Genomic DNA, 15,617 nt, shown 5'->3' on the forward strand with positions numbered 1-15,617 from the left:
CCGCCCATTCCCTCTCTCGGTACAGAGACAGCGCCGGCTGGGGAGAGGAGGGGAAGGACAGGCACCAGTGCTGGAAAGCGGGCACGGGCGGGGCGGGGCAGGGAGCCGGTCCTGCCCCGCCATGTCCCGCTAAAGGCGGAGGCGGTGGGCGCGGGAAGATATCCCTGCCCGACGGCCGAGCACGCCAGGATCCCCTGGAGCGCGGGTTGGGATGCGGGGCCCGCGCGAGCCGCTTCGCCCCGCTCCCCCCGCCCCCCGCACACCGGCGGTACCAGCGCTCGCGCGCGCACCAGCCAATCGGCGGCGGCGGGCTCGCTTCCCCCTGCCCTCCCATTGGTGCGCGGTGGCGAGGGGGCGGGGCTGGCGCGCGCCCGCCGCAGTCCCGCAGTGCCGCCGCCGCCGCGCCGGGGCTTGCGCGCGCGCGCGCGCGCCACAACCGCCGCAGCGGCCGCGGGGCTCGGCGGGGCGGCTCCGCCCGGGGCGGCGGCGGGAGCAGGAGGGAGCGCCCGGGCCGGGCCGGGCTTGGCGCGGAGGTGACTGCTCACCCGCAGCGGGGATGCTGCTGCTGCCGCCGCCGCCGCTGCTACAGCCGCCGCCGCCGCCGCCAGTGAGGGGACAGCAGGCGGGAGAGAGGGCGGCCGCGGCGCCCGGCGGCATGTGAGCAGCGGCGGGAGCGTCCCCCGAGCCCCGCGGCAGCACTAGGGGGGCCCGTCCCCGCGGCTGCGGTTCAGCGCGGGCATCCCCGCTCCAGCCGCCCGCGAGGGGAACAAGGAGCGGCCACAAAGCGCCGCCGCCCGCCCGCCTCCGCCCGACCCGCCCGCTCCCGGCGAGGGAGGGGGCGAGCGGAGCCCCCTCGTCACCTTCTCGCCGCCCGATCTATGGGAGAAGCGGGCCGTCTCCCTCTAGGAAGCGCTGCCGCGGCTCGCCGGGACTGAGCGGAGCGGCCGGCGGCCGGCGCGGCGGGAGGATGCCACTGCTGCGGAAGGCGCTGCGCGTCTCCAACCGCTCCATGCTCGCCTTCATCTTCTTCTTCTCCTTTTCCTCATCCTGCCTCTACTTCATCTACGTGGCCCCCGGGATCGGTGAGTCGGGGGCCGCTCCCCGGGGAGCGGGGGCGAGGGCGGCGGTGGGTGTCAGGCTGTCACAGCGACCAGGAGGGCACGGACGGCGCCGGGCGAGGGGCGGCTCAGAGGTCGCGGCGCGATCCCGCCCGCCCGGGGAGCATCGGGGCGGCGGCGGGGGCGGCGGTAGCGTGCGCTGATCCCTCATCTTTGTTCTGCTGGTTTCAAATGCTCTAGAAGGTTCATGTGCCATCGCGAGGTAGGTGGGTGCTGCCCTTGCCTCGCAGGCGCTGGGAAAGTGAGGCGCAAAAGCAGCTCACCACTTCACCGTGTTATAACGGCAGGAACAAGGAAAGAACTGCCAAACTGCTGGACTCACTTGGATGTATTCATCTTTCGAGTTGTTAGTAACTGCATTAATAATAAAGCACGTGTGAACAAAAATTAAGAACCAGTTTGAAAGTTTGTTGTTTACTTCCGTCAGTGGCATCTCTCTTCACAGGTTTTAGTTTGTTAACTTCCACTTATGGAGGAACCACCTCAGAGGGGAGAGGGAAGACAAACAGTTGATTTAGGAGAATCTTCATAAAATAACTGTGCAAGTTTGTGTCAGACAAAAAAATGTGCTATTTTCCTTAGTTTGCTCTTCTTCTGTTACTGGGAGACTGTCAGGCTTTTTTTCACTGGATGATCCTTTCGAAACTCGTTAGCATTACCCCAGAGCTAAGGCCAGTGTTATCCTGTATGGTGCTCTGTGAGTTTTCACTATGTTGGGTGTCTGTTGACTAGGCAATATTTTTTTTTTCCAGGGAACGTTTCCACTTTCTTCTGCCTGTTTCCTTGCTTTTCAGGTGCTACCTAAATAGCTGTAAAATCATCTCTCTTTATCTTCAGTGCTTGAAGCGCCTCTCTGCAGTCATTACTGTGAAATGTCCACATTCGACCACTGAATCTGCGGGAATTGTTTCCTGTTGACTGCGACTTTATGCTATTTGGCTCCCTCTTGTTCACTGTCTTATATTTAGCTTGTAAACACTTTCAAGGTGCAATTACTTCTCCTGTACTTACATAGTTCTCCTGTAGTTCTGTAATTCTTCCACACTTATATACTTCATACAATATTGACAAGCCTGTCATTTATTATTCCAGTTCAAATAAATATAAAAATGACTAGGGAATATATCATGGGTTGGAGTTCTGAACTTTCTTATCTGTCAGTGTTTCCTTGATGAAAGGGGTATGATGTAGTCTTGCAAGTGAGAATGATGCTGCTAGGGTCCATTTAGAAATCTTAGGTCTTTGAGACACTGCTGCAATACATATATGTGTATATATATATATGTAAAGTAGACTTCAATTACAAGTAGTTGGTGTACGATTTAAATAGCAGAGTACACATCTTTCTAAGTGAAACTATTAACATCTTACATAATGTGCACAGCTGGAGTTTTACTTTGTTATTTGAATGCTTCTTTTCAGTGGGTATCTTTTTAGGAAGCACATCTTCTCACTAAACAAGGCTTATGTAGTATCTTGTACAGAATCAGAGCCTTTAGTGGGGTGAGACTTTTCATTCCCGACTTTATCTTGCTGCTCAGCTGTTGAAAATTACATATGTTTCCTTTTTATTAGGAATAAAATGAAAGCAATAGTATGTACCATAAGTCTTCTTGGGGTAAGTTATGTCTGATCAACCTTGAGGAAAAACAAATTGTACTGAAACTGGTCTCTCTTCCTATCTCACACATATATACTGTAATTGTCTCTTTCAAGCTGTGGTTTAACAATACAAAAATTTGGGGTAGTTCCATAAGTTTGTGAGGTTACATCTCTTTCTGGCTACTGATTAATTCTGTGCTGCCCTACCTGTATGCAATTGTGTTCTGAACTCATCCAGCTTAAATCAAAACCCTACAATATTGAAGTTATTCTTTGTCTGTGGCACTTCTTGATCCACTTTGAAATGGGACCAAGCTGTCCTGGCTTGGGGGGTCCTGGAGGAAGGAGTATAGAAAATGGTAAAGGAAAGGGCAGTAGGAAAGTTCTTACACTGGTATATCAGCCTATCAGCTTCCAGATGTGATGCTGATTTCCCAGGAATTTGCTCCTGAAAATGTTACTGGGTGGAATGGAGAGAAAGAAGGTCAGATATTATCTAAAAACCAACAAGCATCCTGGCATATTCATGGAAAATGTAAGAGTGGAAGGTTTTCAAAAAACCTAGGAACACCCAGGTTTATAGGCAGATGATTCATCTAATAATCCTATGCTGTATGCTCATGCCATTTGCATATTGTGATAGAATAGAATGTTTCACTCTACTTGCTCCTTTTCACTGAATGTAATGAAACAGATGTTTCTAAGTTAAGGCTGATTTTGTGTGTGTGGAGAAGAAGAGGGCTTAAGATTACTTATGGAAGCTCAGCCACTTTACCTGTGAGCAGCTTTTCATGAAATATATTCTGCAGCTAAGTCATAAATGATTGGGATCTGCCATAATTTATGCGTACAGATATGTTTTAGTTCATCAGAACACTTTCATCCTCAACAAACTACAAGCCACAGTGTCAGAGAGGATAGAAATTCTAATTGTGTTGTAGGGAACTGGAGCTGTTCCCTGGCTGCTTTCTCTTCCTGATGGTCAGAGGAATTGAAAAGGAGGGAGAAGTTCACTCCCAAATACTTTATGGAGCAGCAGTGTGCTGGAAGGTGGGAGGGGAAAAATAAGTGGATTATGTAGCAGAATGGTTTCCTGAGATGTCAAAGTGGATTGAAAATTTGAATTCTTATGGTCTGCTAGGGTGGGATTCCCTCTTAGCAAGCAATTCATAGCTTATCAAAGGAAGGTGTCTGCACTGGGAGGATTCTCAAAGAGGTCACTATCACATTCCCTCTGCCCTTCACGCTATTTAGAAACTAGAGTTACTGCATTTTTGTAGCAAAACTGCAGTTTTTTGGCAAATACACTTTGGGTCAACTTGAAATATTGACAGTTTGTTTAGGGGGAAAAAATCTTAATTACTTATTAAAGGGTATTGAATTATTTCTGTCTAATATTTTATAGTTTTTATTTGCACAAAAATTACAGATATTACAGTAACATCACTGCATAGCTTTTTTTTTTTTTTCTCTCAGAATGTTAGTTCTTTGGGAAAGAGAAGCTTTTATTATCCCATGTATTTCAGAATATGAGGGAAGGAAAAGCATTTGCATTTCATGTTTTCAGGCACAGGTCTGTGTTTTGAGACTAAGACATAATATTCCACATAATATAAAAATATGGGGTTTAAATGGTTGAGGAAAATTCATACATAATGTTGGGATTGTTCATGTGCCTCCTTCCCCCTCTTCTGTAAGCACAGACGATTGGATGAGGTAGAGATGGCTGCAACCCTACATCAGCAGCACCCTGATGGCCTTTTGATAGTCAGAGGAGCTCAAACATGAGAGCAGAATGAAACATTGAAATGTTTAAAATTTAAAAATCTCATGTAAATGTTTAATGATACTTCTGTGTGATAGTCTCAATAAAAGCAGATAAGAGGTGCTGCTTCTCCAGAAAGACCACTTCGTCTGGTGCTCTTTCTCTGGTATGTGAAATGAAAGGATAGAAACTGAAGTTTCTGATTTTGAATTAGTCAATAAAGATAGACTGTGATTCTGAAACTTCACTGGAAGTTACAAATATCCATGTAGTAAAGACTGAAGAAGGTGGCTGAGAGCAAGAATATTTGGCACCAGTACATTCTCTTTCATTATTGTGGATAACAGTAGTGATAAAATGGACTCAGATAGTCTTTGTCTGGTCCTGACAGCTATCCAGAATACATAGGTATGTTCAAGTTTATGTCCTGGAAAGGATCCAAAGATGAAGAGAATAAGACAAATTAACAAGGCAATGGTGACCAAGAGATCATTTGCTGGTCTTATTTCACTGCCAAGCCAATCTGAGTATTGTAAGAGATATTTTTTTTCCCCCCTGCTTTTCCAATTTGCTATTCAGCATCATAACTGAAATGACATTGGACAACATAACTGATCTCAGAAAATGATCACTTATTCATCTCTGGGGTTTTCCTTTCTGTCTGATTCCAGCGGAGAACCTTTACCAGACTGGGTGGAAGAGTACCTTAGAGCTCTCAATATTGTAGTCAACTGCAGTCTAGTTTTTCACTCAGAGGGTGGTTGAGCACTGGAACAGACTTCCACAGGGAAGTGGTCACAGCGCCAAGCCTTTCTGAGTTCAAGAAAGTTTGGACAACGTTCTCAGGCATGTGGTGTGATCCTTGGGGTGTCCTGCATGGTTCCAGGAGTAGGACTCAATGATCCTGATGGGTCTCTTCCAAATCAGCACGTTCTGTGATTCTAACTTGTCCGCCTTGGACATGATGAACTTTGTAGTTCTCATCAGAACTGGTTATGAAACAATGCAGTGATCAAGGAAGATGCAGTCTGCTTTGTCATCAGTAACTAGGAATCCTGAATGGTAAAATGAGATTGAGGAGTTAAAATCAGCTGCTGTTTTCTCTCCTATGCTCTTCTGCTTCTTTTATTAAAACTTTGCTACTTCCCTGGCAATCCTAACCGAAGGGCAGCTGTGCAGGCTAGTTGGAACTTTGAAGCATCTCCATTGGTTTTAGCTTACAACTGTACATAAATCTATTTCCTATTCTGTTATTAGGAAGTAGTTTTCCTAATAGGAAAGGATGATCTCACTCCTTTTTGAACTTGTGCAAAAATGGAGGAGAGTGCTGCAGGTGCTATCAGCCAGATAAATTTTTACCAGGGCTTCCATGTGCTGTACCTCTAAATGTGGGCACAGCCTTTGTGATGATATGCTTTGTTTGTGTCAGCTATGGCTGTTGTGGTATTACCAAAGACTTGCTGTGTGTTTATAGAAAAATTTAGTTTGGAAGGGACCCCTAGAAGTCATCTGATCCAATCTCTTGCTGAAAGCAGATCCTACTGGATCGTATTGCTCAGAGCTATGTCTAGTTGAGTTTTGAATAAATCCAGGGATGCAGATTCTGCTGTCTCTCTGGGAAACCTCTTCCAGTGTTTGACAACTGTGAGAAGATTGTAATATGCAATTAAAATATTCCATCTTGCACCTTGTGTTCATTGCCTTGTGTCTTTTCACAGTGTACCTTTAAGTGTTCAATTTAGCCTTCTATATACAGTTCTGCTGTATAGCTGAAGACAGTAAAAAATTCATCCTCCTCTTAGCCATTTCTACTGAAGACTGAACAAACCCCTTTCTTATACTTTGTGCTTGTACAAAATATGCTTCATTTTGAAAGGTTTCCTCTGGGCTCACTTTGGAATTTTAATGTCTGTCTCTTACTCAGGTGACCAAACTGGACATAGTACCCCAAATATGGTTTCACAAGCTGCTAAATAGAGGAGAGTAGTTGCTCTTATAGGTCTGCTGGTTGTTAATACAGGGCAGGATACTGTTGACTGTGTTTGCCACAATGATACACGGATGGCAATACCTTGTCTGAGGGTTTTGTGATAGAGCCTGTGTATGGGTTTACTGCAGCTCAAGGGCTGCACTGAAATAGGAATAATACAACTAACCTCTTTAAAACAAAACAAATCATTGGTTACTCTCCTTCTCTGATGCTGTGTGGAGATACCTGATAAAAAGCTGATGAGTTTTGCAGGATGTTGTAGATGTTCATGTTTGTATTTTTTTTCGCTATTGCCTTCTTTTACTCCTTTCTAGGGAATTGTTCTCATGGGTCTCTTCCAAGTTTTTTGAGTGAATGAAACTTGTCTGTCCCATTGTTTCATAATTTCTGTAGGGAAATGTCTTTACTACAGCCTGATTGTTGTTTGGGAGCTATTTTCAGCTATATTCCATTATTGAAGTTCACCTGTTCTTAAAGGCTTCATTTAGAGGTAGGAGTACTTTCATTAGTTGCAGAGGTCTTTTTCTTGCTTGCATTGCAGTTTTTCACTTCAGTTCCACAAATTTTAATCAAATCCTTTAACTGAAAAATTTTAGTCAACTTTCTCATTAATCTCTTGCGCAAAGAAGAGAATGAGGTTTAAACATTCTCTGCTTGATCTCTGATTTCCAGTGATCAGATGTTCTTCAGCATTCTGACTAACAGCTTGAGCTCATTATGAACTCAGGCAGGTAAGTTTTCTGCCTTATTCTGGGAAGTGCAAAGATTTTTCAATTATGTTGGCCCAGCACAGTCATTCCTAGCACCTCACTGGCTTTAACTTTTACCAACACATTAGCTTTGACTAAACACGCATGTTTCTTTCTGAATCAGTTGTTTTGCATCTTTATCCAATAGTTCTCCTGAAGTCCTTAGGTATTAATAGTTATTAGTCAGGGAACTTACCTACATAAGATTTCAATGAGTCTCATATTGTGATGTTATTCTTAGACAGAAAAGGTTAAAAAACCAAGCACTTACGATGTGCAGCTAACTTCATAAGGACAAAATAATTACAAGACCCCATGTGAAATGAGTTTTCACTTAAGCCAGCCAGTTACTTGAATGTGTTCTTTTCATGGCTTGAGAAGAAGAGATTGTATTCCCTGGGAACATTTATTTGAACTGTGATGCTTTACTGACATGGCCAAAGCTTTAACCATTTCCATACCTGTCTGTGGTGAAAGATAGCTTATCTACTGGCTTTTCGTTAATAAGACTGTTTCTGCAAGTGACTATCTCTGCTTGCTTTTCTACAGCTCTTAGTCTGTTTCAGGTAATCTTTTGTATTCAAATTAGGCAATTATGTTATGGGAAACATCATGCAATTATTATGCATTGTATGGGATCCAGTGTTAGATTCTTGGAAACACAGTGTAGAGATTGGTTTCAGGACTTTAAGATATAAAAGAAGCTTTTTTTGCAAGGTATCGCCAATGGTCAGTTCACTTTCTTAGATTTGCAGTTGTCCTTCTTTACCTTCTGTTCATTGTGCATTTATTGAACTACTTTATGGTTTGCTGTATAATCAAGTAGTATCTGAGAGGGTAGAATAGTATCAAAAGTGTTAGAAATTATATTGAACATTATATCCTTTATCATGCTTAAAAATATTGTTAGGGAAAGAAATTTGAGATTCCCTTTTCTACTGTCTCCAATAAACAGTGAACTGACATTTATTTAATTCCTCAGACTTGCAGTCTGAGGACTCATCCATTTGGCATATATGCTTTGTGGCAGTGAATATACAGGGATTGTCTGAAGTATTAAAAATACAATGCAGTCTCACCATCCCTGTGAAAGAAGTTTGAATTTATTGTTAATTTATAAATAGTGCAAAACTGCTATTAAATATTCAACAACAAATCAGGTAAAATTATATTTTAAGGCATAAATTTTTTTTTGCTTTTTTCCTGGTTGTTGCATCTGCTTTAAAAACAACTTCTGATTAACAACAAATGTGTAAAAATAAATAAAATCCCAAGGAAGTTGAACACTTACTGTAGTATTTACTGATGTTCATGGTAAATTTCAGTTTGTGAATAGGAACTAGTTAACAGCAGTCTTACATTACTTTAGGTATCATCCTTCACTGGTAAATTGTTTAGTGAATCAATTTTACACACTAAGGTCGCTATCCAGTAGTGGAAAATATTTCTAGATCCTAGATGTTTTAGAAGCAAAGCTTCTGTCGAGCTCTATTTACTGTATATTTAGAGTAATCGTAGAATTTAATCTTTAACACTTTTGTGGTAATTTGCTATGCATAAACTCTGCCAATAATTTATTTATATCTCTAGTATTGCTGAGAATAATATCATATAACCTTGAGATGAGAACATATCCATGTGGGATGTGGTCTAGAAATGCCCCCATGGGATGATTCCCCATTTACAATTACTAGTGGAGAACTTTCTGTTAACTCCTTTGAATCCAATTTTTATGCATTATGTTGAATGTGCTTTTCAGAAGTCCTGTAAAACAGGTGTTGACTAGCAGATGGGTAACTTTAGGGTCAATGGTCATTTGGAAAGACCTATTTTCTGTAAAGCTGTGTTTCTCACATTTGAATTTTGCAGGATCCACAGATTTTCTATGAAGTATCTCCTATCTGAGCTTTCCAGCAATGTTTTTTCCCCTGGAAAGATCAGTGTATAATTCTCAGATGGTCGATCATCTTCTTACTTTTTAAGGTTGTGGGTTGTTAACTTTTTGCTTATTGCTTTGATAGCATTCTTCAGATAAGGCTTTTTCCATGTTTATTTTTGTGTTTATTGGTTTGAGGGTTTTGTTTTTATTTTTAGGATAAAAGCTGCATTTTTAAATCAAATTTGTGATCTCCAAGTTTGTTCATCTTTTGTTTAGCATTTAAGAAATCATCGTTTGTAATCTAATTAACACTTTTCTATGTTGCTAAAGAATTCAGAGTTCTAACTTCCTGCTGTTGTTCAGAACGTCAGTCATTGATCCATTTTCAGCTTCACTTGTTCTGTTGTATACTTTACTATGTTGGTTGCTTCTAAGTGTGTGGCATATTTTTTTGGCTTTACTTTGGTGTATGTGTACAGCATGACAAATTGCTAAGTTTCTATGTAAAACTGAGTCTTGTGTTTTTTTCTGTGAAGTTGAGGGTTTATAAACTAATGCAGTGTTGCGAGAAGTGCTTTAATTTTTGGTGTACTGCTTGAAAGGAGCTTGATTCCTTGAGAGAGAGCGATCTGTGAATGAGACCTTTTTCTTTAAAAAAATAGTGTAAATAGTCTTCGGGTGAATATTTTAATAACAGAAAGCTACCTGATGTAAAACACTGAACCATTTTAAGAGTTACTTTTATACTTCAAGAATTAATACATTGCTGCCACCCCCTGCCCCAGTGGTCTTGTTTTCACTTTAACACTTAAAACTATTAATAACTAGTGAGCTATAAAGAATTAAGACAAAAAATGAGCCATCTGATATTTTTTATATGTCCTCTGAAATACAGGATGATCCTTTTAATGCCCTAATGTGCTTTATCAGAATGAGTTTTAAATAATGGCCTAAAACCAGGACTTTTGATGACTGATGTGTGGCTGTGTGCTCATGATTGCTGATACAGGTCTGGATCAATTGATAGTAAAATTTCATCTGAATTAGGTATGAGCTCATGCTTACACTGTAGTTGCTTTAAGTGGAACATTGAGTATGGTATTGATTCCAAGGTGTTCTATATGGGTATGTTGTTCATTTTTCACTGCACTGCCCATTCGATTACCTTGTAAACTGTGTCTGTATTCTATCTTTCTTGAGTCAGAAATTCTCTTTCTTACTGCAGATCATATGCAGTAAAATAAGGAAAATATAAATAAAACTGGTTCTACGTGGTTACATTGTTAAATGTTTTCTTTGGTTACATGTGAAATTTTGCCTTCCTGGTTTGTGCATGGCCTTGCACTATGACAGTGATGGTTGGTACAGATGCAGGAAGACAATAGTAGAAGCAAAGTCACAGAATAATTGAGTTGGAAGGGACCTCTGGAGGCCACCTGGTCCAGCCTTTCTGCTCAGGCAGGGCCACCTGGAGCCAATTTGCCAGGACCACATCCAGACAGCTTTAGAATATTTCTGTGGATATTCTCCACAACTACTTCGAGCAAGCTGTGCCAGTGCTCCATCCCCCTCATGGTACAGGACAGTTTCCTGGTGTTCAAATGGAACCTCTGGCGTTTCAGTCTGTGTCCATTGCCTCTGGTCCTGTCACTGGGCATTACTGAAAAGAGCCCGGCTCTGTCCCTCTTTGCACCTTCCCTTCATATACATTGTATACATAACACACGCACCCATTAATATGATCCCCCTAAGCCTTCTTTTCAGTTTGAACAGTCCCAGCTGTTGCAGCCATTCACCATAGTAGAGATGCTTCAGTCCCTTTGTCTTCCTCATGGCTCATTGTTGGACACTCTCCAGTTCTCCTCTGTTCTACTGTGGAGCTCAGAATTGGACACAGTACTCCAGGTGTGCCTTCACTAGTGCTGAGTGAAGGCTGGAAGGATCACCTTGTCCTGCTGGTAACATTCTTCCTAATGCATCCCAGGATGCTGTTGGCCGCCTTGGCAGCACATTGCTGGCTCACGTTCTACTTGGTGTTCACCAGGACCTCCGAGGTCTCTTCTGCCAAGCTGCTTTCCAGCTGGGTGCCCCTGAGCATATATTGGTGCATAGGGTTGTTCCTCCCCAGGTGCAGAAATTTGCACTGCTCCTTGTGGAACTTCATGAATTTCCTGTCAGCACATTTCTCCAGCCTGCTGAGGTTGCTCTGGATGGCAGCATGGCCCTCTGGCATATCAGCTACTTACCCCTTTTTTGTGTGATAAATAAACTTTCCGAGGGTACACTCTCCCTGTCATCCATATCACTAATGAAGATGTTACACAAGACTGAACCAAGTATTGACCCCTGAGGTACACCACTGGTCACTGACCTCACCCTTTGGGCTTGGTCAGTCGGTCAGCTTTTGATCTACCTCACTGTTTGCTTGACCCGCCTGTACATCAACCAATTTTCTATGAGGATCTTATGGAATACAGTGCGAAAGGCCTTACTGAGGTCCTGGCAGGCAATGTCCACTGCTCTTTCCTTATCTACCAGGCCAGTCATTTCATCATAGAAGGTTATTAAGTTGCTAGAGCATGACTTCTCCTTGGTGAAGCCATGCTGACTATTCCTGATAATTTTCTTGTTGTTCGTGTATCTGAAGAATGGTTTCCAGGTTTAGCTGCTTCATCACCTTCCCGGGGATAAAGTGGAAGCTGATCAGCCTGTACTTCCCTGGGCCCTCCTTCTTGAAAATAGGAGTAACATTTGATTTCCTCCAGCTGTCGGGCACTTCTTCCACTCACCATGATCGATTAAAGATTGTCAAGAGTGGCTGTGCAATGACATCTGTCAGCTCCCTCAGCACATGATACATCCCATCAGGGCCCATGTTCTTACCTGTGTTTGGTTTGCTTAAGTGTTCCCTGACCCGATTGTCTTCCACCAAGGGCAAGGGTAAAACTTCCTTGCTCCAGCCTGGTCTCTGGGACTTGGGATTCCTGAAGATTAATCTTGCTAGCAAGACTAAGACGAAGGTGACATTCAGTACTGCAGACTTTGAGCACTGAGTTCACATTTTCCTTAGTTTTCTTCTTGTCACCTATGCACTCGTAGAAACCCTTTTGTTGCCTTTGACATCCCTGGCCAGATTCAGTTCCATTTGGACTTCAGCTTTAGCTTTCCTAACTGCATCCCTGGATGCTCAGATATTGTTTCTGTATTCCTCCTGCATTACCTGTCCTTGCTTCTACCCTCTATTTTTGTGTTTGATTTTTTTCCAGGAGGTCCTTGTTCATCCATGCAAGCCTCCTGGCTTACATAGTCCTCTTGACTTTGTTCTGGACTTGTTTGAAAGGCGTAGTCACAGTTCTGTACTTTATCAGGTTCCTAAGACCTTTGCCCTTCTGATTGTTTCCCCTGTCCCACTGCAGGGGAGTGAGCAAGCAAGTGGATGGGGGCTTACCTGTTAGCCAGATCAACCCACCACACTTCATATATGTGAATTAAGATCATGCTTCTATAAACCTGCTGTTCTGCAGAGATAGAAACTCAGGTGACTTTGGCTTTTGGTATCATGCTAAAAAGCAGAATATAGTGTACAATCTCCAGAGGTTATCTCTGATATCAGTATTTGCTAAGTGCTTTATATTACAAAATAACATTATTTTAGTGTTGGAATAGGAAAATATAGAAGAGAAGAGCTGTACTTATGAGGGGGAACATACATGGGGAAAAGAAGGGGGATGATACCAATTTGAAATGTGTTAAAATTTGAAGAAAATAATTCTTTGGTAATTAGGAAATTTTTGTCCTATTTGAATGGCAAAAATCCACTTAGCCTCATCAGGCTAAGGTTGTAGTTTTCTTGTTTTCTTTTGTTTGTGTTTTAGTGGCCAGGAAGCGTTGAGACAACTTCAGGATCCTAGCAGCTGAGTGACTTTTATACACATGTAAACTCTTGTTAACCAAAACAGGTAGTCATGCTGGCAATGGGTTTGATGGAATTACATGCCATGCATAGCACCTGGGATATTCAGAGCCACTAATATTCCTTCTTTTGATAAGGAGTTTTTGAAAGTGAGAACCCCCCCTCAATTCTTTAAAAATCCCCCTATTTTTGTAGGGCTTGCAAATAATATCCCTTGACAGATTATGTTGGCGTTTGTATCTCTTTAGGTGGCAGTAGGATTGTTTGCTACTGTGGTGGAATTAATCAATATATTTTCCTCTGGAAATGTCAGAGTCCTTTATATGCAGTACTCTAGAGCTCTGGTCTCTGTGTTGGGCTGTAAGAAGTTATCAGCTGATCTCTCATGCCACTGGTGCTGAGTCATCTGATGAAGTGGAGTTCCTGAGATAATATTCTAACTTTTTTTTTTTCCCTCTGGTATGTTTAGTTCTTTCCTCCAAAGACTCTGAGCACTTTTTTTTTGTTTTGTTAGGGTGATTACTAATTACAGCAAGCCAAGTATCCCTCAGACAACTGAGAGCTTAACGTAAGCGAAGTGACAGATGATCCCTTTGACCCTCTTTGCTACCCAGCGTAAAAACTGTTCCATAAAGGAAATTTGTCCCTCCCTTTGCAATAGTTTCTGAGCTCTGTGAGTCCTGGATAGACATTTGCTTGCTCAGTTATAAATGCAGCTTCATTTCTACCTTACTTCTTTCTGTTTAAGACAAGGAAATGTCTTGAGATCAGATTTGGGGCTTTGGGTGCATGGCTGACACAGAGGAATATTTCATGCTGTTGTTGGTAGTGAGTCATTTAATTACTCAGAATGTTGATTTACTCACCCTTGATGTCAATAATAAATATTTCATGTATAATTACCAAACATTAATACTTTGAGATTGGCAGTGATTTGTAGCAGTTGTATAACAGAACAGCTGTTGGGGGTGAATGAATAGCAGCACATTTTGGCTGAAAGTTGTGTTAACTAATGACTAAAAAGGGGGACCATTGTATTGGACTAAAAGATTATCTAGACTTTTTTTTGGTCCTGTATTTCAATGATAGATGTGAAGATGTATATATGAGGGATATATCTACATACGAAAACTTTTTTATTGGTAAATTAATTTGTTTCTTGTCATTCTCAGTTGTTTTTGTAAGTTAAAAAGAAATGAAAGTGTCATATCAAGTGTCTATTGGCATTTTATAGTTTTGGGGTTTATACGGAAATGTGGTTATGAATCCATTTTATTCTTGTGTGTTGTTGCTGTTAGGTTTCACTCTGTGGACCTTCATGTTGAAGAATTAATGTTCACTAACCATGTATTCAGGCATAGTAACCAATGTTGAACACATTATAAATGTATGTTAGAATAATTTGGAAATACTTTATTTTAATTCAAATTCAAAATTGCTTTTTTTTTTATCAGCAAACACGTATCTCTTTATGGTGCAAGCTCGTGGTATAATGTTGAGAGAAAATGTAAAAACAATAGGACACATGATCAGATTGTACACTAATAAAAATACTACACTAAATGGGACAGGTAAGAATATTTCTTATTTAATTTCATTTTTAAATGAACTTTTTAAAAAAAAGCCAAACAGTAATGACATAGCTTGATTAGGAAAATTTGGACCTAAGTCCTACTTCTCTGTAACTGGAGTGAAGGTCAAATAGTTACTCTTTATCAGTGTAATTTTGAAAGAAATACTTGTCACAGCTGTAACAAAGATACCATCATTTAGTTATTCTTCCTTTAGTGCAGTAAAATGCTTTTTTAATCATGCCGCTGTGAATTTGCTGCTTACAAAGTTAATGCTCTCACCTGCATGATAGTGTTACAAATTCAGTGGATAACATAGGTTTTTACAAAAATCAACTCTTCTTTTTAAGATTATCCTGAAGGAAACAATTCTAGTGACTGCGTTGCTCAAACAACAATGTATCTTCCAGAGAACTTCACCTACTCTCCTTACCAGGCTTGTCCAGAGAAGCTGCCTTATATGAGTAAGTTTTAAACTGACCTTGGTGTTTATCTAGTAAATCGAATTGTACTTTATACAAAATACAGTTATTTTAATAGAAAACATAATTGCAAGGAGTCCAAGTATATAGCAGAAAATAATGAATAAAATGCATCTGATGATGGACAATGATGCTTATCAGAAGTTTGCCTGTAACTAATGTGTTACTTTTGACCTCTTTACTAATCATGGAATCACAGAGTATCCCAAGTTGGAAGGGACCCACAAAGATCATTGGTCCAACTCAGCCCTGCACAGGACCATCCTCAAGAGTCACATCATGTGCCTAGTGTGACAGCTAATGTGTTTTAAATTTTATTTATAAATAATTTTAGTTTCTACAAATTAAAAAATAAATGTTTTTATTAATATGTAAGAATACTTGAACTTCATATTAAGTACTTATTCACAGTTGCATATATTGAGGAATAGTTAAAAATTTGCTTTTTTGAAATGGTATTCCTAATAGAAAGATTCCTGAGTCAGAAACCAATTCTCAAATCTTTATCAGGTAGTCACAATTAGACCAATATGTAGGAAACTGAACAG

At 41.4% G+C, this 15,617-nt stretch overlaps 1 protein-coding gene across 4 annotated transcripts in view; it reads left to right on the forward strand.

Annotated features, from left to right (window-relative positions):
- Positions 1-445: 445 nt before the first annotated feature.
- The window catches only part of B4GALT6 (beta-1,4-galactosyltransferase 6), a 69,037-nt gene continuing 53,865 nt past the window's right edge, over positions 446-15,617 (forward strand). Inside the window, exons 1-4 of one of the 4 annotated variants that reach the window (XM_064654385.1) lie at positions 987-1,082; positions 13,531-13,584; positions 14,471-14,587; positions 14,938-15,051. In XM_064654385.1, coding sequence (XP_064510455.1) covers positions 14,488-14,587; positions 14,938-15,051 — 214 coding nt within the window. In that variant the 5' untranslated portion in view covers positions 987-1,082; positions 13,531-13,584; positions 14,471-14,487. Of the gene's footprint in view, positions 1,083-13,530; positions 13,585-14,470; positions 14,588-14,937; positions 15,052-15,617 lie in introns of all 4 variants that reach the window. The other 3 variants (XM_064654376.1, XM_064654404.1, XM_064654394.1) reach the window with 3 other exon arrangements.

The sequence above is a fragment of the Pseudopipra pipra genome, chromosome 1, assembly GCF_036250125.1.
Source record: "Pseudopipra pipra isolate bDixPip1 chromosome 1, bDixPip1.hap1, whole genome shotgun sequence".
Taxonomy (NCBI): domain Eukaryota; kingdom Metazoa; phylum Chordata; class Aves; order Passeriformes; family Pipridae; genus Pseudopipra; species Pseudopipra pipra.